At 41.3% G+C, this 24,219-nt stretch overlaps 1 protein-coding gene across 8 annotated transcripts in view; it reads left to right on the plus strand.

Moving 5' to 3' along the window:
• The window catches only part of PPP2R5C (protein phosphatase 2 regulatory subunit B'gamma), a 148,141-nt gene extending 134,784 nt beyond the window's left edge, over positions 1-13,357 (plus strand). For 2 of the 8 annotated variants that reach the window (XM_029068772.2, XM_029068905.2), the window contains 2 exons: positions 468-584; positions 10,444-13,357. In XM_029068772.2, coding sequence (XP_028924605.1) covers positions 468-584; positions 10,444-10,575 — 249 coding nt within the window. In that variant the 3' untranslated portion in view covers positions 10,576-13,357. Of the gene's footprint in view, positions 1-467; positions 590-7,204; positions 7,362-9,996; positions 10,138-10,441 lie in introns of those variants that run through there. The other 6 variants (XM_029068840.2, XM_007669378.4, XR_005660005.1 and 3 more) reach the window with 5 other exon arrangements.
• Positions 13,358-24,219: the final 10,862 nt, after the last annotated feature.

The raw sequence follows: 24,219 nt of genomic DNA on the forward strand, positions 1-24,219 counted from the left end.
ATTATTTCAAAGTTTTGTTTTCATCCCCAAATCTTACATTTTGGATCTCGTGTTAGTGATTAATTTATTTTTAATACTAATTGCCAGTATCTTACCAGACAGCAAATAGCAGTTCACCAAACTTTTGTGTTTTGTCAATACTCAAACTTTTTTCCCCTCCAAACCTTTTCTTGCAGGACTTAGAAATGAGGTTTTAATGTTTTTAAAATAATTTAGTGTGCTGTTTTAAATGGAAAGAGCCTGACCCTGCTTTAGGAAGTACAGTTAGGTTTAGTGGAGATTGAGGGCGGAGCAGGGGGATGGTTTTCTGGTTTTAGGCATTAGTTCAGTTTTGATTAAACGTATCATAGTTAACTAAACACTAAAACAAGCCATGCCTCAAAATAATTCCCTCCCCCCCACCCCTTGAAGTTGGTAGTATTTCAGCTTGCAACAGAGAGTGATGATTTTAACACTTTGCATTTTAGTACGCAGTGTGTAGTGACACCAGTGCCCTGAACAGTCCTGTTGCAATGGAAACCGATGGGCCCTTAATTGAAGATTTAAAGATGCTGAGAGAGACAGTGAATGAAGAGGCTCGTCAGGTAAAATCCTCAAGATATATTGAGCTGTTTTGTGTATCTTTGCTTAGTAAATAATTGTAGTTTTAGCTGGAAATTCAATAAGGAGTACAAACAGTAACCCAAACCCAAGCCTGATTCAGGACTCTATCATTGTTAATATTTAGTTAAAATTCTATAGGCATCCCCTTTTGCATTTTAGATTTAAATTGGTAGCGTTCACATAATTTCAAGTCTGGGTCTCCCAGGAAATAAATCTTAGGGAAAAGTAATAGGTGCTCTTGGCTCTTTGATAGTTGCTTGAGTGTCGGTGATTCACAGAACATCGTCTCCAGGCACCTGCCAAAGTCAGGGAGGAAACCCCATCTTCCCAGAGATTGCGAAAGAGGAAGTGAAAAGGTAGAAGGGGAAACAAAAGGGCAGCAAGGTTGGAGAACCTGTGAAAAAGTTGCCCTGCCTCCCATCTTAGTCTTACAAATCCTAGGAAGCTGGACTCCCCTCAAGTCTTCCCCTCAGCTTCTGCCAGCCCCTGGAAATGCTGTCTTGAGGGTTGCTAATCCCAAGGCATCATTTGTCTTCTTGGCTCCTGCTCCCAGCTTCTCCCAATTGTTCGGTCAGTTCCCTCTCACTCCCATGGGGCTTTATCAGTCAATCAGTGGCATTCATTGAGCACATACTGTGTCCAGAGCAGTGTTCTAAGCACTTGGAAGAGTACAGTACAACAGAGTTGGTAGGTGTATTCCCTGCCCACAGCAAGCTTACCGTCTAGAGACCTAAAAGGTATGATGCTATCACTCACACACTCTCCTAAACCCCAAGATAAAAGTGCATTCACATAAGCATGCCCAATTCCCTCAAGAAGTCCAAACCCACTGACATAACTCCTAGTGAGTTTAGAAGTCACTGCTCCAGCCTCCGCTATGCTTCTTTCTCAGAAATGCATTCCATAGTAGGGATGGAACCCTCTAATTACCTTGTGAATGTGAAACTGGTGGGTTTATTGCACCAGAAATTACTTGCTGGGATTGCGGAACCAACTTATCCTGTGAACATTTAAATTTTATCTGATTATCTATGGAACAACTTCAGTTTGAGGGTACAGAAACTGCTGGTTTAAATAAAATACACTTAGAGCAGTATTTAAAAGTATTGTCTCTCTCTTTGGACAAAGACAGTATCTTAGAAGCAGCATGGCCTAAGGAAAGAGTATGGGTCTGGGTTCTAATCCTAGCACCACCATTTGTCTGCTTTGTGACCTTGGGTAAGTCACTCAACTACTCTGTGCTTCAGTTACCCCAAATGTAATGGGACTTCAATAACTGTTCACCCTCCTACAGAGACTGCCAGTCCCATATGTCCAACCTGACTCCAGCACTTAGAACAGTGTTTGACACATAGTAATGCTTAACAAATGCCATAATAATATTCATTTTTGTTTAAAATGCCATTCTGATTTAAACAAAATATTCCTGCCTTCCACTGCGTGTGACATGGGTTGAAAGGCAAGATTGGCTGCTCATTTTTGGTGAAGCCATTTTTGTCCATGGAGCAGGGGTCTAAGGAGCTGTGGCAGAAAGCACTTTCCTTTCTGTCCCTTCCTCCTCCCTCCCCTTTGACAGATTCCCCAGTGTGGGCTGTAAGTGAGGGAGGAGAAAGGAGGGAAAAAGTCCATCCTGGTTCCTCTGCTCATCTTCTTTCTGGTAATTCCTTCTCCTTACTCCTCCTCACCCTGCCCTCCCAGAGGGTGCTACCTGGATTGGAGAAAAAGAATCTTCCAACTAAGTAGGGACCTAAGAGAAAAAAAATCTAATTTTGCTGCCAAGACCAACCTTGCAAGACTGTCAGTAGGACAGACTGGGATACCTATTTCTAAGTTCTCTTAAATAGTTGTAGTTGATTTTTTAAATACTTTCTTACCCCCAAGGAGTAAGGGCATTAAAAGGGAGGACTTTAAAAGGTGCACTTTAGAATAGCCCCTGGAGAGTGGGTGACTCTTGCAGGTTGACTAAGGCCTACCCCACCTCTGGAGGAGGAAAAATCAAAAATGGAAAAATGTTGGTTCTTCACTATTAATATGGTATGTAAGTGCCTATTACGGGTCAAACACTATTTTTGATTTGTTTCGTTTTGTTTTTTAATGGTATTTGTTAAACACGTACTATGTACCAGGCACTGTTCTAAGCACTGGGGTAGATACAAATTAATCAGGTCAGACAGAGTCCCTATTCCACATGGGGTTCACAGTCTAGTGGGGAGAACAAGAATTTAGTCCCCATTTTACAGATGAGGAAACAGAGGCCTAAAAAAGTTGTGACTTGCCCACATACCAGGCAAGTCCTCTGAATCCCAGGCCCATATTCTTTCCCACAGGTCACGGTTCTTCCCTGTTCCCATGTCTGTGTGTGTCCCTAGGGAAAATATTTCTGCAGCCCTGTCAGCATAGCCTAGAAGCTTTCATTTAATCCTGATTCTGCCACAGACATTCTGATGTGCAGAGTCCAGGGGATCCTGTTCACGTCCCCATCAGGATTGCATGGGTAGCCACTAGGGAGATATAGGGAGCTGACGAATGGTTTCCTCAGTTCGATTCTGCTGGTTTTTTTCTTTGTTTGGGCTGAAACCCACTTGGGACTTGTTTCTAATAGTAATTAATCAAACTTGACCATATGCCAACTGGAAGTTGAGGGAGATTTGGTGGAGTGGGCCTGAAAGGAGTGGTTTGGGCAGCAGTTGGACTTTGCTAAGATTTCAGCTCCCCCACCCCCACCCCCTGTGTTTTCATGAGACCCATTCCTTTTCAAGAAAAACAAGTCCACACTAGTAGAACCATTTATTAGAAAGGCTTAGGACAAACTTGCCTTGGTGGCTTTCTCTGGACAGTTTAATATCCCAGTCCTCACTGAAGAGATAAAGTAACCAGACATCCGAACAGTGTCACTAGCCATTAGTGCAACTGTGGAGTCCTTGTTTTTCCTATCAATTCCAGTGCCTTTCCCTTGTTCCTTTATATCTGCGACTCATGCAGATGAATTGTGCAGGCAGCTTGAAGAACCTAATTAATGCAAGTGAAGTTGGTTTTTAAAATTCAGTGAGTCATGGTCCCCTCCACCAGTTTTGACTGTAAAACAGTAAATCTGCCCAAGATTTTTGCAAGAATACTAGTTTGGGAGTCAAGGTCTTCTGCCCAGGGTGAGGACCTCCATCTGTGCTCCTCAGTGGGTCCCCAGACCCGACAGGACCGATATCATGTGGATACCTCTGAGTGACGGTGATCTGCAAGTACATTTTATATCTGATCATGTTTAGAGCAGATTCTGGTCCCTCTCTGTCACCAGTCTGCAAACTTTAGCTTCTGTGACTCAGCTCTCTTGGAAATGAAATGAGGTTCTTGGGGAAGGAGCGAGAGATGGAGGCTTTCACATTACACCTACCCCATTTTTAGGTTGTTTTTAAAGATGATCTGTCCTCTTTATTTGGAATGAGCATTCTTTGCCAAAAGACAAAATTACATGTAGGAATTGTTAGCTCTTAATCACCAAAGAATCACATTTTACTTCTGCTTCTTGCTGTTTACTAATGAGCTAGTCCAAAAGCCCCAGAAAGTAACAGTGACCAAAGATCCCAGAATTCCAACCTAAGAGAAATCCAAGATTAGTAACCACCAGAGCAGAATGGAAAATAGCCTCCCTCTTCCATTCACCACAGTCCAGGGCCACTTTAGGCCATGCAAGCAGAAAGGAATAGGGGAATGAAGGCTGGTCTTAGTAAAGAATTTGTAAATTTTTGGTGCTTGACTTATTCCATCAGTAGAGTTACAGATGAAACAACCCAATTTGGACTGAACTTAGCCCTAATAACCACATGTGGTGTGAAGGCCCGATTTCAGTACAGTGTATTGGGACCTGTTATTAAGCAAGCTTCCTCCAAGCCCAAGGTCTGGTTTCCAACTCCGGGCAATAAAAAGAAGGAACTTTTTTCAGTGATATGAACCCTTTGCAGGATATGGGCTGTTTCTGATCTGATTATCATTTATCTCTTCTAGCACTTAGCTCAGTGCTTGAGAAGCAGTGTGGCGTAGTGGGTAGAGCATGGGCCTAGGACTCAGAGGATCTGGGTTCTAATCCTGGCTCCATCACTTGTCTGCTGTGTGACATTGAGCAAGTCGCTTAACTTTTCCATGCCTCAGTTTCTCCATCTGTAAAATGGGGATTAAGACTGAGCCCCATGTGTCCAACCTGATTAACTTATATCTACCCCAGCGCTTAGTATGGTGCCTGGTGCATAGTATGTGCTTAGCAAATACCATTAAAAAGGGCTTAATAAATGCCTTTGTTATCATAATACCCTCAACTATGTGGCCCGACTAGGCAGGATGAGGTATAGCCTTGAGAAAGAAGATGGTAGCCTGGTGGGGTGAAGGCAAAAGTAAGTGCTTAACAAATACCATTTATAAAATTAAAAAAGATTCCAGACTTCCAAAATCACAAGCCTTTTTTTGTTTGTTTTTTGTTGTCCCCTGCCCTAAGGAGCCCCTCACTGTCACACCTCTCCCTCCCCAGTCCCCCGCAGACCAGCCAAAAGTATTAGCTATCCCTTTTGTTTAAGCCTCAGTTCTAACAGGATGGCATTCTTGGAGTTTGCCAGAAAAAGGCTGAGGTGGCAGAAAATAACTCAAGGTCCTCCACTACCCCTGAGTTTTTGTTTGTTTTTGCTCTTTTGTTTTTTGGAATTTAAGTGCTTGCTTTGTGCCAGAACTAAGTACTGGGGTAGATACAACAAATGAGGTTAGACGGTCCGTGTCCCGTGTGGGGCTCCCAATATTAATCCCTGTTTTACAGATTAAGTAATTGGGGCACCGAGAAGTGAAGGGACTTGTCCATGGACATATAGTAGACAAGTGGCAGAACCAGGTTTAGAGCCCAGGTCCTTCTGATTCGCAGGCCTGTGCTCTATTCACTAGCCCACACTGCTTCCCACAACCCCAGAGTTCCCAGCAAATAAATTGAAATTCTTGTCACAGTTGCCTTAGGCAATGATCATGCTTCTAAAGGTGGTGAGGCATCCAAGTTGGGATAACTTGCAACTTTATTACTAGGCAATCTCTCCTGGATACAAAAAGTTAAGTACTGAGAGCTGGGCCCCTTTATCAGTTAACAAATGACAATGCCTTCACTCAGTGGCCCTTAGAACATTTGGCTCAAGAGTCCTTCATCACCACAATAATTGCAGTAAGTGAGGTATTTGTCAAGGGCCTACCATGTGCCAAGCCCTGTACTAAGCACTGGAGTATATATAAAGGTATATACTGGGGTAGAGAAGCAGCTTGGCTCAGTGGAAAGAGCACAGGTTTGGGATTCAGAGGATGTGGGATCTAATCCGGGGTCTGCCACTGGTCCGCTGTGTGATCTTGGATAAGCCATTTAACTTATCAGCACCTCATCTGTAAAATGGGGGTGAAGACTGAGCCCCACATAGGGCAAACTGATTAGCTTGTATCTACTCCAGCGCTTAGAACAGTGTGCCAAGACACATAGTAAGCACTTAACAAATACCATCATTATTATTATTATAAAATAAGGTCGGAAACAATCCCTGTCTCACATGAGGCTCAAAGGATAAATGGAAAGGGGAACAGGTATTTCATCCGTGTTGTATAGATGAAAAGTAGCAATGTGGCTTAGTGGAAAGAGCACAGGCCTGGGAGGCAGAGGACCTGGGTTCTAAACCTAGCTCTACCACTTGTCTACTGTGTGGCCTTGGGCAAGTCACTTAAGTTGTCTAAGCCTCAGTTACCTCATCTGTACCATGTTTCCAACCTTTCTTGTATTTACCCTAGTGCTTAGTAAAGTGCCTGGTACATAGTAAGCACTTAACCAAAAAAAAAAAGTAGCTAGGCCTGGATTAGAACCTACATCTCATACCACTTGTCCACACTGCTTCTTCAAGCATCCAACAGCTGAAAGCATTTGCAAATTAAATTTAGACCTAATAGAATTTGAAGGAAAAGTTATAACTCAAGTTTTGGTTCATTAAACCTGGCACCATAATGTTTTATGTTCTTATAGGGCATGCCAGTGGACTCGGGAGGTTTGGATAAATTCCTGGGCAAGCAGTCTATAATGGGTAGAGCGAAAATTAGGACCGTTAGATGGTATGTCCTTGAGGGTGGATGTCACAGAGGACAACCATCTCATGATTCTTCTAAACCCAAACTCTGGGTTGGATTGACCATTGGCGTGACCCAGGATGTCATTGTTTATGGTCGTGTATTACTGCTTAGTGGTGTGAACGTAGTGGATGAATCTATTCCAGAAGTGGAATTTACTTATTAAATAGATCTTTCCAGAAAAGATATAGTTCCTTTATGTATTAGCTTAAACACATTTAATCTAATGCCAGAAATCTGATGTGTTCACAGCTTTTTATATCCCTGGTGGAGGAGATGGGGAGGAATATCTTGTATCAGTTTACCTGGCTTTGTGATACAGAAATGGTATACAAGTCCCTGAAATTATCATGCAGAATCCTATTAAGAAAATGGCTTATGTTTCTAGAAAAATATTTCTCAAGGGGAAACTATGAAATGATTTTAACTTGCAACAACTTTTTCACACTGAAAATTGTTACAATTTTTATTTTAACAGTTTTATCCTGGGAAAAAGAATTTCAGCTTTACAGATAAGGAAGTTGTAGAAAGACGAAAAATGTGAAGTGAAGGTATTCATTGGTAACATGCACAGTGTGTGTTTTAAAACCTAAGTCATTTAAGAAATAAACCACTGGGCCAAGTAGAGAAATATATACGTGAAGTATTTTCCCTTTTTCTTGTCATTCCAATCTGTGGTTGTCATCAAGAAATCCCTTAGTTGAATAGTTCAAACCAAACATTATCTCCTAGGTAGAGTGTGAAAGCCTGCCTGTGAACTCACCAGACCTATTTTAAAGCGATTGATATGCCTGACTATGCCATTTGTATTTCATCCCCCCAATTATATGTTGTGCTTTTATTGTTCTCAAAATTGTGTCGTCTTACTCAGGCATGAAGCTCACCTGAAGATATTTTGAGTTGGAGATGTTTTTCAGTTCATATTTAAAATATGTTCAACCCCTGCTCAGCCTTCATCTCAGTTCATTTGCCATCCCACTTGGAATTTGACCTTGTTCTCCAGCAGGTCCTAATTCACTCCAGTGATAAAAAGGGTGCCTTACTCTTTCTCAAACCTGACTTTGCCCTGTGGATTGTAGAATCTCTGGTTCTCCTCATGTACATTGGACCAGAATCTTTAGGTACTAGATATGCATTTGTCATTTGTTGGCCTTGCAAAAAATATCTTGCCGTGATTGAATTTTCTACCCTCATATCCTCCAGTCCTGGCTTTAACCCTGTCTTTATTGGATAATGTGTTTTGGTTTTATTCTCTCCCACAATACTTCTGGGTTGAAGGAATTTTTTTTCCTTTTGAGAACTTGCAGTACAGTTTCCTTGTATACTTGTATTAAGCCTAGAAAGCTTCTCGTGTCACCTAATGGATGGAAGCTGTTCTAGAGTGGAACCATTCCTTAACCTTGATGTTGTTTCCAGAGTTTTGGGAGCTCTCAGAAGGCAGTAATTTTCTGGAAGAAGCAGTATGCTCCCCACAAATATACTCCCAAGTGGTATTCCAGAAACTGCAGGTGTTTTTCTTCTTTGGTTTAAAAGGTGGAATTATTGTTAAAGTGACTTTATATTTTTCTGTGGATAAGTATGGTTTCCAATGAGTTTTTCTTTGTTGAAATACAACTCAATTCTTCCAAAATGTGTATTTTTGCTAAGTGTTTTGATCACTATCTAGAATGTAACAATTGAAATTGTATGCACATGGCATCAGTCAAGGCACAGATATGATATTGTGAGTTTTCCTCAACATGGGTTTTGTCAAGAACGTAGCCTTTGGGACTCAAGAAGAACTGAATGTATGTATTAACTACTCTTTTGCTATATTTAATAACTTGTCACTGGTCTTCTGATTATTCTAAAAGAAAGAGTCTGCCCTTGTTTGGGATAGATACCACTGGCAATTGGAGAATGAGATGACAGTGGATTATTTTGCCATCAATTGTATACATTCATGAGCCACAGCCACCATTCAGTCTTGAGAAGAACAGCATTCTTCCTTATGCACAAGAAGAGGCGTACTCTGCCCGTTTTCCAAAAGTCAGCCAATTTAGTTTTCCAAAATGATTGGGGCTGAGTCTGTTCACTCGGTGAATGGCACCTAAGTACCCCCTGCAACAAAAATAGGGTACATAATACCTATTCCAGATATAGGTCATTTTTTTTTCTAGATATCTAAGAGGCAAAAAGCACATGGGGAGGGGAGGATCAGAAACCAAGCAAGCCTCTGCTTCTCCTGTAGCCTCATAAGGTCAATCAGGAGCAAGCAATATACTCTCTTAATAATAGTAATGATGTTGGTATTTGTTAAGCACTTACTATGTGCAGAGCACTGTTCTAAGCGCTGGGGTAGATACAGGGTAATCAGGTTGTCCCACATGAGGCTCACAATCCTCATCCCCATTTTACAGATGAGGTAACTGAGGCACAGAGAAGTTAAGTGACTTGCCTACAGCCACACAGCTGACAGTGGCAGAGCCAGGATTCGAACCCATGACCTCTGACTCCCAAGCCCGAGCTCTTTGCACTGAGCCACACTCCTTCTCTTCCCTTCTCTCTTTTCGTTCACCATAGGACCGGGACTCCAGAGAAGACTTGAATCCCATTTTTAACCCCATGAAGTCCCTGGATTCCAGCAGAGAGATTTTTTTTAATGGTGTTTGTTAAGCACTTCTTATGTGCTAGGCACTGTACTAAGTACTGGCGTAGATTCAAGATAATCAGGTTGGACACAGTCTCTATCCAACAATGGGGGCTCACAGTCTTAATCCCCATTTTACAGATGAAGTAACTGAGGCACAGAAAAGTTAAGTGACTTGCCCGAGATCACACAGACAAATTGTGGTGCTGGGATTAGAACCCAGGTCCTTTTGACTCCCAAGCTTGTTTTCTATCCACTCGGCCTTGCTACTTCTTGTGGAATTATTTTAGCCCTTCCCTGCTTGGTACCCCAGATTGAGGAGAGAGAGTAGGGTGGCAAATTCATGAAGAAAAGATTCAAGATTCAAGTTTAACGTATTACTAAGAAAATAGCCAAGAATTCGATTAATACCAGAGGATTGTCGTATTGGTCATCTCAAATGAAGGGTTAGGATTGCCTGGAGATGCTTTTCCCTGGCTCTTAAATAATTTTTTTCCTAACTTGCAACCACACACTCCATTAACAATTTCTCTTTGTATTAAACTTCTTTTCTTCCTTTCATTTTTAAGCAACCCATCTTCACTGGCTTTAAATCCAGTATATTGTAAATGTCTTTCCACTCCTGTGCAAATTTCCTTCAGGTTCCTGTATGGTGCTGACAGCATAAGATAAGACAAGACTGTTTCAAGATGAGCAGTGGAGGTTTGGTTTTGTTGTAGGAGAAAACACTGTATGCAAAAGACTTAATAGGATGGTGTGGAGTGTACTAAATGGCTGACTATGTAAGTTTGGTTTTGTAAATGGAAATTACTATTTAGAGAATTAGGATATTGACAGATGCAACAGGTGGACTCGGCAATATTTCCCCTTCAGTTGTTTTTTTAAGGGGGGGGGGTTGCTATTTGTCCTTTAGTAAGTCCCATTCCTTGAAATGTATGGTCATTTTGGTTCAGCTACTTAATGCTTTTTTATAGTATGAATTCATTTATATTTTCTCTTCTGAAATATAACTTGTGAATAAATGATCTCTTACTTTTCAGATAGCTTAGATTAGTTTTGGGTCAACTCCATTGCATTTTTAATTTCAGGCACAGAAAGATCAGAAAAAGGACCGTCCTCTTGTGCGGCGCAAGTCAGAACTGCCTCAGGATATCTATACCATGAAAGCCTTGGAATCCCATTGCAGAGCTGATGAAATAATATCACATGATGGGCATTAGACTATTCAGTGGAATATATTGCGGGGAAGAATTTTTTTTCTGGACTCAGTAGAAAATACGTACTTTTTGTGCCATACCAATCAGTTACACACAAACTCAAAGCTTTCTTCAACCCAGTTCTGTAGGCAATAATTCAGTATGCAGCTCAAGATCAGTGGTTCAAACAATGGTAAATTATTGGACTTCACACATGTGGAACCTTGGGTTGATTAGTATTAAATGGCCTCATTTTTTTTGGTAGTGTTATCAAAGACCCAAGCATATTACAAATATGAATTTGTCTCTAAAATTGTAGACCTGAGAAAAGCACCCTGATCGCCCTGTGTACCTTTTTCCACCAAAATGGAACGTATATCACTTATAAGTAGCTGCTACTGTGAAAGTAACAGCATTTGTTTTCAAATCAAAATAACACCGTCAATTTGGAGTATTACACATTTTCTAGGGCTTTTTTTTAAACCTTGAAATAGTTTCCATATTGTTATCTTGTATATCAGCAGTTTAAAAAAAAACCTACCACTTAAAATGATTCCTTTTATTATGACACACAGCTTACAGATATTGGACTTAATGACCGTCCTCCATTACTGTTGTTTTCTAAGTTCTTTATTTTGAATAAGTACATGTGAACCATGTCCTAGTAATTTTTCATATATCTAAAGCCATATTTTAAAGTCTTTACTACAGCACCAGTGTTCCAGAAACAGATAAAAAGAAATTTGTTTTCCTATGCCCAATTTCTTTTGAACCTGGAATTGGATTCCGTTTTTTAAAGTGTTAAATAGTTTCATTTTCAAAATTCTGATTTTTGTCCGTACTGTAACACTTGTTGGCTGTTGCCCCTTAACTGAGCTTTTTAAAATTTATCTATAAATATTTGGGCTCTAAGAGCTCAGAATTTGGAAGAGATCAGAATGAGGTCATTTTAAGTTGGATCAGTTCTCTTTTCCTAGCAAAAACTCTTGCATTCCGGCAAAATGTCCAACATCTGCAGTATAAAGTGAACTAGGCGATAAAATGACATTGTTCTACCTTTTTACCTTAACTGTGAGGCTAGGAGCATGGGAGAAGCAACAGTGATGATAATTTTATGTGGATATATATGTCTTCTGTGGAAAAGAGCACACTCATTACAAATACACCTCACAAGGAAAATGAAAATGCATTCAAATTGCCATTGATCTTCAAATGCTGCTATATATTCCACCAAGTTATTTGCATGTAATGGGCTTTTTGTTATAAATGGAACAGCACGGGAGGAAAAAAACTCTTTAAACTTAATGCTTTGTCTATTTTTGATTTCTCTCAGGGTGGCCAGTATTTTGACTTATTTATCCTGCTTGAAAGCTGTTTGAAATGTGTTCTGCTATTCTAGATGGGTGATTCTAGTTTCTTTTGTCTCTTGCAGTAAGATAATATAACTTAATGTTAAATGTCTTGATGCATAAGAAGATAAAATGTGGCTTCTTTAAAAATCTGTTTTATTTAAAAAAGAAGAAAGGGTCTCATGCATCCATAAAAATATTGTGAAAAGCAGACATAGTTACCTTGTGCAGTTGTAGTGCCTGATGTCTGTTGGTTTCATTTAAAATTCATTTACAGTGTTTTGTTTCCTTATGTTTTGGCGGGAAATCATTTTTGTGGAGGGGATTTAGTGTTGTAAGAGAGAAAACTAAATTGAAAGACCACCCCGGCTTGAAGTGGAAATGTCCACTGTGTAAAGAAAACTTCCTGTGAAACTTGAAAAGAATCTGCTTTACCATTATGATAAAACTATAATTAACAAAGTTTAAAGATGCCTTCTCCTTTTGAGGGAAAAAGGGTGCTTTTATATCATAAAGCAATGTCTTATGTATTTTGATATACCATTGTTTGAACTTCTGTCTTTAGCAGGTAGATTATCAAATATCTTTGATTTGGGGTGTTCAGTATGCTTGTGCAAGGGATTTCTGGAAAGAAGTAATTTCATTTTGCCCTTGGGGGGGAAAGCAGTGTTTGGTTGACTGTAAAGTAAAAGAACATCTTTTTGTCTCAATTTTATTTCTGTTCTTTATCGAAGACAAACATTCACCAAAAGATAAGCATAGTCATGTTTTTGAAAGAAATTACAAATAATGGATTTGAGATTTTGACCTATGGAATTTTTCATAGTACAGTGTCAGATGTCCCACCCTAATTGTTTAACTTGCTTATCATACTTGGTTATAATGTGTAATCTGTACTGAATGAATTTTAAAACTACTCTGACAAAAAATAAACATTAAACTAGAAATTTGGTGACTGTTTTCCTTCATAAAGCTCTGTATTTGACATCTTCATGTTTTCCAAAATACTGTATACCTGTACATCAGGAATGTCAATGATAATATTACAAGTGTCTTTAAGTGTGGCTCTAGTATGGCTTCATTTTAATATTGTACATACATTGTACTTTGTTTTATGGTAATAAGTAATAAAAATGTAGACTTCATATTTTGTACAAAAATGTCCTATGTACAGAATAAAAAAAGTTCATAGATACAGCAAAAATAGGTAAGTGGCACAATTATTTTCTTTAGACAATATCTGTAACTCTGCTTTCGTGAAATGTTATGTTCCAATGTACCTACATATTTTTTAACATTTTGTAATTCAATAATTTTTGTTCTGACATTGTTTATGAAGAGAAACTTCATACACTTGCCATTTAATATGCTCTTTTATCTAATTTTAAAGTTCTAAAAATGGTGTATTATATGGACTAAATAAAAAAAAATGTGACTTTTCCTTGCTCATCATGAAACTGAATTCAGCCACAGTGTCGGGTTATCTGCTTCTGGTAAGAGTTCAGATCAGCAGCACCAGGTTAGGAGCCAACTGGAAGGACAGAGTTGAAATTTTTTGTTGTTGTTGTTTTAAGATGTTCCCTACAACATTTCTTAAGGTACACTTTTTAAAACCATACCTTTTTAAAGAAGCAAATGGAGTTATATTCTTCCTTGTTATAAAATAATGTATGCCAGAGCACTAGAGAAAGTGGGTTGTGACTCTTAGAAACACAAGCAGTGAACAGTACTAGAGCTAGGGGTCTAGTAATTGTTTTAGAAACATCAAGAAATAAAAATAATAATGTTGGTATTTGTTGTTAAGTGCTTACTATGTGCCAAGCACTGTTCTAAGCGCTGGGGTAGATACAAGGTGATCAGATTGTCCCATGTGGGGCTCACAGTCTTCATCCCCATTTTACAGATGAGGGAACTGAGGCACAGAAAAGTTAAGTGACTTGCCCAAGGTCACACAGCTGACAAGCGGCGGAGCCGGGATTAGAACCGATGACCTCTGATCCTTAAACTCGTGTTACTATGTAAAAGTCAGGCAGTGGAATGGAGGCTATGAGATCTTTATAGTTCCCATTTAATTTTTAGTACTCTTAAAATTGGCCTTTCAATAGCATTATTGAATATCCCTAAATATATTGAATGTTTTAACAACCGAATATATAAAAATCAATTAAAATTGGCCTTCTTAACCTGAAGCACATAGGTTGACGTAAGTTTGACACCTGATAATAACTGTGGTTTTTATTAAGTGCTTACTATGTGCCAAGCACTGTACTAAGCACTGGAGTAGATCCAAGACAGTCACACATGGGGCTCACAGTCTAAGTAGGAGGGAGAACAGGGATTGAATCCCCATTTTGAAAACGAGGTAACTGAGGAATAGAGAAGTTGTCTTCCCCAAGGTCACAGAGCAGGTAAGAGGCAAAGCTGGGATTAGAACCCAGGTCCTCTGACTCCCAGGCCCATGCTCTTTCCACTGGGCCATGCTGCTTCTCTATTCTCACAAACTGATTACAATTTAAAGATTCCCCCTCACTAGCTCCTACAGATAAAATCCTTTAACACAGTAACTAGTTGTAAAGAAAAGTTTAAGAAAGCTAAATTTGGGGGATTTTATATAATATTTCAATCCCTAAAGATTGAAACCCCTGTAGCTGGGTAAGCATGGCATAACAGTCTAAGGTGCTGGATTAAGCCTCCAGTCCCTATTGGAGGTGGGGGTTCAAATCTATTGCCAAATGTACATTCCAAGTGCTTAGTACAGTGTTCTGCACATAGCGCTCAATAAATACGAATGAATGAATGAAAAATCATCCTGATGCCAGTTTTTATAAGTAATGTGACTTAGTGGATAGAGCATGGGCCTGGGAGTCAGAAGGACTTGGGTTCTAATCCTGGCTCTGCCACGTGTCTGCTGTGTGACCTTGGGCAAGTCATTTAACTTCTCTGGACCTCAGCTACCTCATCTGTATAAATAATGGTTAGGAGTGTGGGCCTCATGTGGCTGTGTCCAACCTCATGTGGCTGTGTCCAACCCGATTGACTTGTATCTACTCCAGCACTTAGAACAGTGCCTGGCACATAGTAAGCACTTAACAAGTACCATAATTATTAATATTACCAGCCTAGTTCACTCTCGGCAATTGGCACTTAGTAGCCCTCTTGCTAATGACTGCTCTCTTGTATTTTGAACCTGTTTCCTTATCCCTTTAAGTAATTTAGATCTACCCTCACAGGAAGAACATGGAGTAGTGTATTAGATATAAATATTATCAGGGAAAGCCTATAAGTGCTGTGCCATAAGACAATGACTAAAAGGTGAAGAAAGCCTGACTCTCCTACACAGGTACATAAGGTATAAAACTCATTTGAAGACTTAAGGATTTCTTTTGGTTTTGGGGGGGTGGTGAGAGAGAAAATTATAGATTGGATTGGAAGCTGAGACTGGCTCTCTGATTTTTCTAAGCAACCTTAGCTAACTTCTCGCTGGTTTGCTTTCTTCATCCATAAAATAGAGATATTCTTAACTTCCCCATATTAACTGGAGGACAAATGAGAAGTGAAAAACATTTAGAGGAAAATTATTATAATTAGTAATTATGATGGTAAGCACTTTGAGCCAGACACTGTACTAAGCACTGGGGTGTATACAAGCAAGTCAGCTTGGACCCAGCCCAGGTCCCACATGGAGCTCACAATCTTAATCCCCATTTTACAGATGAGGTAACTGAAGCTCAGAGAGGTTGTGACTTGCCCAAGGTCACACAGCAGACAAGTGGCGGGGCGGGGATTAGAACCCATGACCTGACTCCCAGACCCATGCTGTATCCACTAACCCACGCTACTTCCCTCTTCTCACCTCGCCCCAGGGTGCTTTAGACTAATATAATAATGATGGTATTTGTTAAGAACTTACTGTGTGCCAGGCACTGTACTAAGCCTTGGAGTGGATACAAACAGAGTTGGACCACAGTCCCTGTCCAATTTGGGGCTCACAGTCTCAATCCCTATTTTACAGATGAGGTAACTGAGGCAAAGAGAAGTGAAGTTACTTGCCCAAGGTCACACAGCAAACAAGTGGTAGTCACCTCCCCCTCCACTCCCACCCCTGGCTGTTTGCACACAATAACCTAACTGACCACCTACTATTGCATGGGAGGGTGGAGGAGATCTTTCAAGTAAGTTGAAAACCCCTAGAGGATTTCAGCATCCCCTAAACTGAGTGAGGAACCTTGGGATGTCTGTTACCTTGCCCACTACCCCATTCCCAGTTTAGGGAACCCCCTCTAGGGTCGTATAGACTGAACTCATGGTGGACTAAGCTCTGCACCATATTGGAGTTCACTAGAGACAAACCAAAAATGAGCAGTTCAGCCAAAAATAGAAATGTTCTGTCCCTTCACATAAGCCAAGGCTCTTCAGCGCTAAGTGTTTTATGTGGAAATTAGAAATGAATGTCTTTTGGTCAAATGGAAGTCTTGTTTGCTCAGAATGCACACAGTGCTCGTCTTCAGTATTCATTTGTCAGAATATTTGCTCCACAAACACAGTGGAGAAGAGTGTACCCTGCTAATGGAGCACCAGCCCCCAAATACACAGGATTTAGGGGCAAGGGCATTTGGGGGCTCATATTAATTTGGCAGTTGCTGGTCATTTCTAGGCTAATGGAATTTGCCAGGGGAGTTGTCTAATTCTGAGTCTACTTATCCTTGCCAACACTGCTGGAGGGGTGCCTATATTTGCCTGAGAAGAAGCTACTTTTTAAAGGGAATTTTCCTGGATATCTGTGCCAGATTGTGTTCAGAGCAAACCTCGTCGTGGGCAGGGAATGTGCCTACCAACTCTCATTTGTACTCTCCCAAGCACTTAGTACAGTGCTCTGCACACTGTAAGCGCTCAGTAAACATGACTGATTCAGTGGTAATCATGCTGTGGAAATAGGAGCAGGACAGCATTCATTCAATCGTATTTATTGGGAACTTACTGTGTGCGAAGCACTGTACTAAGTGCTTGAGAGCATCTGCATGATTCATCCGGGAGTCCTGATGTGAACCTGCTCATCCAATTGGACAGTGATACTTCCAACATTGACTCCCTTTGGTCCTGCCTACCAGCCCTACTGAGGGGCTTCAGGAAAGCCACCAGAACCCAAGCAGACTGGGCAGTAAAGTGGAGAAAACTCAGTGCCTTATCATCCTTAGGCAGTCAATGGTATTTATTGAGCACTTCTTGTGTGCAGACCACTGAACTAAGAGTTTGGGAGAGAGTAGATGCATTCCCTGCCCTTTAAAGTCTTACAGTCTAGAGATTGGGTGGGCATGTCAGCCAACCAGGAAGTATGCACTAAATGGCATTATCACATGAAGTCTGTCAGGTGCTTTTCAGACCTTCTATGTTCAGTAGCAACAGAGTGCTCTTCTCCGATCCCCCCAATGTTAGCTTCTTAGCAGATTGGATTTACATCAATAGGTAGGGAGAGTCTCAGGAATCTTCAACTTGCTGATAGGACCTTTCATCAGATCCCCCTAGGATGATGATGATCGTTAAGCACTAAAGTCCCAGCTCCCACTAGCCCCCTCAGTTGTTGTAGAAGGCCACTTTCCCTTCACCATATTGTTCTCTCACAGAGCCCTCTGAGGTGTCCTGTGCCATTCAGCAAAACTTTTCTCAAGACTCCAGTTCAGAGCACTTCACACGTGAAGGAACTTCAGCAGGAAAGTTGTCATTGTGGAACCGCTATCTTGATTTCCCTTGTACTCCCTTTTCCTATGTGGTAAGTATAAAATTGCTCTTTAATGTTCATGATGAACCAAAATGTTCCATTCCAATGGTATACACCACTTCATACATTCCTCTGCATGATACAGTGCACTCAATGCTACCATAATGCAGGAATTGTGCATCTGAAGAAATCCACTTTGAGGAAAATTTTGTTGTGCTCAGACTCTGCCCAGTGCCACACATATGCACAAAACTTTCTTCTAACATTGCATTGTGTAGCTAGACATATTTGTCAAGAAAATGTTCCTTAATTCTGTATTTATGGTCTGTTCAAAAAATGCACTGGACACACATTTTGCCAGAAATATTTACAATTGTATCACACAGTACAATGCATTCCCTTGGAAGTGGTGAAACAAGAAAGTATCTGTGGATTCAAGAAGGGTTGGGTTAGTTCCTTGATTCATGATGGGTAGTTAGAGCAAAAAATTAGGGATGTTATTTTAAAAAAAAATTAAGGTAAGTGCTTAAAATGTGACCAACACTGTTCTAAGTGTTGTGGTAGATAAAAGTTAATCAGGTCAGACACAGTCCCTGTCCCGCATGGGGCTCACAATCTACGTAGGAGGCAGAACCGGAGAACTGAGGCACAGAAGTGAAGTGACTTTCACACAGCAAGCAGTTGGCAGAGTTGAGTTTAGAATGCAGGTCCTCTGAATCCCAGGCCTGTGCTCTTTCCCCTAGGCCATGTGGCTCCTTTTACAGTAGTTATAGTAAGTGTGAGAAGGTTCTAATAGAGGGGAAAGTTAAGGGATAGATGGCCCATTCTTAACCTTGAGGGTGGATGTCCAGAAGGGCAAATTAGCATACTTTGCCATTTCGTGTTGCCACTGTGAGAGGCAAACTACTGAGATGGATGGATCCTGGAACCGACCACATTGGCATTGCTTATGGCTTTATGTTCTTAACTAGGTAAAATAGGGAGGTTTGGTTTCAGAATCTGAATTTGATGAGCAACAGAAAAATTAAAATTAAAGGTGTTGATAGTTTTCATTGTCAGTTAAGTCACAAAAAAAATTTCAGCTATCAAGTTCAGAGTGTAACGACTCAGACACCTACTGCCTTCGTTTCTTAAATTAGAACAAAAAAGTAGCCAAAGGGTTTTTCCTCAAGGTCATTTTGTTAAAAGTGCTATGTGGAAACTGAATAAGAATCAGAAAGATCAAGAATGATTACAGCATGTTGAAGAAAATAAAGATAATGGCAGAGAGAGGGGCTCTCTTTAATAACAGTGTTGCCTAGTGGATGGGTCTGGGGGTGACCATGGGCAAGTCACTTCAATTCTCTGTTCCCCAGTTACTTCATCTATAAGATGGGGATTAAGATGATGAGCTCCACGTGGGACATCGACTGTGTCCAACTTGATTAGGTTCTACCTACCCCAGCAGTTAGTACAGTGCCTGGCATAAGTATTTTTAAAATACCATTAAAATTAGCAGAGTTTGAGATAGTTTTAAAGCACTCCGTCACCTTACCCTCTCCTACCTTACCTTGCTGTTCTCCTGCTATATCCCAGAACCTCAATTTCCTCTATCTCACCACTGATATCACACCCACATCCTGCCTCTGGCCCGGAGCCCCCTCCCTCTTCATATCCCACAGATAATTACTCCACGCACCTTCAAAGTCTTATTGAAGGCACAGCTCCAAGAGGACTTCCCTGACTCTGCCCTCATTTCCTCTTCCCACTCCCTTTTGAATCGTCCTTGCATTTGGATTTATTCCCTTTATTCACCCCTCCCTCAGCCCCACAGCATTTATGTATCCAGAATTTACTTATATTAATGTCTGTCTCCCCCTCTAGACTGTAAGCTTATGTTGGCAGGGAACGTTTCTACCAATCTCCATTATACTGTACACTCTCGGTACTTAGTACAGTGCTCTGCACACAGTAAGCACTCAATGTGATTGTTTTAGGCTGCATGGCAGGTATAGGCTAATTGCAAAATGAAAGAGGAATAATGTAATTTAATGGGAGTAATGTAAACCAGGCTATTGTGGATCAAGTCCAGAGATCTACCAAGCTCAGAATTCAGTCAGTATGGCTTGGAGAAATAGTGTGATGACTCACCTCCTTGCATCCATTCTCCTAATTAAGGAGGCACTTCTAACCCCCTTCATTTCATCTAAGTAAACAAGGCAGGTGATGTTTTCCAGGTTCCCAGAGTCCAAGATGCCAAAGAATAATGAAGTGGGTGGCAGGCTCATTTAGTTTTTCCCTACAGATCTGGAGGTGGAGCCAGTGAAAAGACAGAGCTTGATTTGGGAAGAGGACAAATCCTGCATGGAAAAAAGATTGAAACCCAACACCCTAATGACAGGTAGAGAGATGAATGTTCAACTCAGGTCCTTCACAGTTTGATTCTCAAAGTAGTAGTGTGCCTTTCAGTTTGGGATAAACTCAGTCAAAACCATCAACTTTTAGTGAAATCCTATCTGCAAATGGCCCAGTTTCAATTTCAAAAGACAATGATGTTCCTGGGGATATTGATTCTCCTTGCATTAAGATAGTGCCTGTAATAAATCATTTAACATAAAATTTCTTCTGTCTCCAGAATGGATTTGGTCATGTTCTGGTACTGATTTTTAGCTGAGGACAGGAAATGTGTCAAAGTAATAATAATTATTATAATTCTGGTATTTGTTAAGCACTTACTATGTGCCAGGCACTGTACTAAGCACTAGGGTGGATACAAGCAAATCGGGTTCGACGCAGTCCTTTGTCCCACGTGAGGCTCACAGTCTCAATCCCCATTTTACATATGAGGTAACTGAGGCACAGAGAAGTTAAGTGTCAGCTAAGGTCACAGAGCTGACAAGTGGCAGAGCCAGAATTAGAACCCATGACCTTAGGGTTAAAATAATTCATGATTTTTTAAAAAATTCAAGACAAAAGCAGATTTAACTTTTGTTAATTATCACCAAAAAAATGAGATTTCTGATAGGCTGCTCACATAGCATGGGTGTGGATATGGTGTGCAGCCGGAGAAATAGAGCTAAGTGGCATAAGTAGTATTATTCACCTTTGCAACCAAAGACCCTGAAACTCAACATAAAGCACTCAGCAGGAGCCTGTTGACACCTGGACAGTTGGGGTCTTGCTGGATGCCTCTGCCAGCTGAATAATCTCTGAGCATTGCATTGGCATTTTAACCTTAATGCAGGGAGGGGAAGGGAGAAATATTTTCTTTAATTGAAATAGATTAAGCAGAGGAAGAGAGGAAGCAAATGAAACATCCTTATTCTAAGATCATGAAATTATAATTTACAAATATACCCCCTCTCCCGCCTACCATTCCTTTCATGCTCCTCGAGTGAGTTTATACCAGCTACCTCCACTTTCTCTCCTCCAATTCTCTCCTGGACCCCATGCTTTCTCACTTCCACTCCTGTGACTTCATAGAAATTGCCCTCTCTAAAGTCATCAATAATCTCTTTCTTGCCAAATCCAGTGCCCTCTCTTCCACCTTAATCCTCCTCAACCTCTCAACTGTCTTTGACCACCCCCTTCTCCTGGAAACATTATTCAAACTTGACTTCACTGACACTCTCCTCTCCTAATATTAGTATCAATAGTATTTAATAAGTGCTTACTGTGCACAGAACACTATTAAGCACTGGGGAAGAATACACAGGTAGGAATTTGACAAGGTCCCTGTCACTCAGGGGCTAACAATTTAAAAACATAAAGTTGGATGGGAGAGTGGCAACAGATGTAAAAGGAAAGATTAAACAAAATGCTATGACAACATAAAGACATGGACAAGTAGATCCAGAGTAGCTGTCCTAACCCCTGAGGTGAGCAAAAGAGAGGTTATGGTGCTTGAGATGGTATATGGTAATGATAATTATGGTACTTGTTAAGCACTTACTATGTGCCAAGCACTCTTCTAAGTGCTGGGGTGTATACAAGTCAATCAGGTGACACACAGTTCTCTGTCCTCCTTAGGGCTCACTCTCTTAATCCCCACTTTACAAATAGGGTAACTGAGGCCCAGAGAAGTTAAGTGATTTGTCCAAGGTCACACAGCAGACATGTGGCAGAGTTGGGATTACAGCCCAGGTCCTTCTGACTCCCAGGCCCAATCTCTATCCACTAAGCCATGCTGCTTCTCTTAGGTGATGATGATCACTAGTCACCAGCCACAAGTGGCTAAAGGACACTGTCACTTGGTCTAAATCTTGCTCTAAGAACTCTGGCAGCAGATAACCCTGCTTTACAGAGGGAGATTCTGACCTCAAAAGTCACAGAGTAATTCCCCAGTGCTAATTACCCCAGCCCCCAGCTTTGTCTTCTTCATCAAGGAGGAAATAAGAGGAAAGAGGGAAGTGTGAGACACAGAAGCTCTTCTACTTCCTTCTATCTCACTCTCTTAAATCTGTAAGCAGCAGCCCCGGATTTGCTTTAAGCCAGTTAAGGGATTTATGCAATGGGCAGAAATGAAGGAGCTTCTGTATGCTCTTCAGAGTCAGATTTGGCCTACTCACGCCTTGGTCAACTAGGATTTTCATGTTAATTAATGGGCCAGTTGGGCCATGGAAACAGAGCTAAGCAATCCGTGGGATAACCTCCTAGGTTGTGTTCCCCCCCCCCTCCTCCTCCACCCTATTCTCAGATTGGCCAACCTTAAGGGAGATAGATGGTAGGGGAACTTAAAACACTGGGTCTTTTGAGACATCTAGTCTTAGTGAGCATGCACATTGGATTTCCCAACCCCAGAAATAGGAACACCAGCAGAAGAATGCCAGACCACAGTCTTTACCAAAAGGGACTTCTTCCTACTTCCTTCACTCATCCCCCAAAAGCACCTTTAAGTAAAAAATGTACCAGATTTTTCTGTGAGGGTGTTGGGCTAAACATGCAGAAAAGACTGCTAAGGAGATAACCGGCTATCCCCACAGCACTTGTGTATATTTGTATATATTATTTTTAAATCTATTTTATTAATGGTGTGTATTGTCTATGATTCTATTTATCTTGATGGTATTGATGCCTGACTACTTGTTTGTTTTGCTGTCTGTCTCCCCCTTTTAGACTGTGAGCCCGTTGTTGGGCAGGGATTGTCTCTATCTGTTGCCAAATTGTACATTCCAAGTGCTTAGTACAATGGTCTGCACATAGTAAGTGTTCAATAAATACAATTAAATGAATGAAAGAACTAGACTAGGTGGGTGACCTTAGGCCAAGAAATATGATTTGAAAGTTTTAGAATTGGAGGTCCTGAGTTCTCTGCTCAAGCCTGAGAAGAGAGAATGATCATGCCCAGGAGAAAAGGAATCCAAGAGCCAAGTGAGGGTGAGGGTTTGGGTATTCATTCATGTGATGCACTAAGGATTTAGGGGGGAACAGGACAGAAAACATCACTGGTTTACTTCATAGCTCCCTATAGATCCACTGACATTTATGGAATTTGTTAAGCACTTAGTATGTGTCAGGCACTGTACTAAGCACTGGAGTAGATACAAGGTAATCAGGTTGTCCCACTTAGGGCTCACAGTCTTCATCCCCATTTTACAGCTGAGGTAACTGAGGCACAGAGAAGTTAGTGACTTGCCCAAGGTCACACAACTGGCAAGCGGCAGAGCCGGGATTAGAAGCCATGTCCTCTGACTCTCAAGCCTGGGCTCATTCATTCATTCATTCATTCATTCAATAGTATTTAGTGAGCGCTTACTATGTGCAGAGCACTGTACTAAGCGCTTGGAATGAACAAGTTGGCAACAGATACAGTCCCTGCCGTTTGACGGGCTTTCAGACTAATTGGGGGAGACGGACAGACGAGAACAATGGCAATAAATAGAGTCAAGGGGAAGAACATCTCGTAAAAACAATGGCAACTAAATAGAATCAAGGCGATGTACATTTCATTAACAAAATAAATAGGGTAATGTAAATATATACAGTGGAGCAGAGGAGTACAGGGCTGAGGGGATGGGAAGGGAGAGGGGGAGGAGCAGAGGGAGATGGGGGAAAAGAGGGTTAAGCTGCGGAGAGGTGAAGGGGGGGCGGTAGAGGGAGTAGAGGGAGTAGGGGAGCTCAATCTGGGAAGGCCTCTTGGAGGAGGTGAGTTTTAAGTAGGGTTGTGAAGAGGGGAAGAGAATTAGCCTGGCGGAGGTGAGGAGGGAGGGCATTCCAGGACCGCAGGAGGACGTGGCCCGGGGTCGACGGCGGGATAGGCGAGACCGAGGGACGGTGAGGAGGTGGGCGGCAGAGGAGCGGAGCGTGCGGGGTGGACAGTAGAAAGAGAGAAGGGAGGAGAGGTAGGAAGGGGCAAGGTGATGTAGAGCCTTGAAGCCTAGAGTGAAGCCTAGAGTGGCTCTGGGCTCTTTCCCCAGAGCAACTCTGCTAAGCCATTACTGTGGGTAGCAGAAAAAGTCAAGAACCAACCAGTCCCGGCACTGGAACAGTGAGAGCCAAAGGATAAATAGATGATGTCTTCTCTCCTACAGCAGAGAGCCAGATCCCAGCAATACAAGTTGATGGGATAAATATGTGATGAAGTAATTGTGAATCCAGGAGAGAGGCAAACATAAAAGTCATAAA

This window comes from Ornithorhynchus anatinus, chromosome 1 (genome assembly GCF_004115215.2).
Source record: "Ornithorhynchus anatinus isolate Pmale09 chromosome 1, mOrnAna1.pri.v4, whole genome shotgun sequence".
Taxonomy (NCBI): domain Eukaryota; kingdom Metazoa; phylum Chordata; class Mammalia; order Monotremata; family Ornithorhynchidae; genus Ornithorhynchus; species Ornithorhynchus anatinus.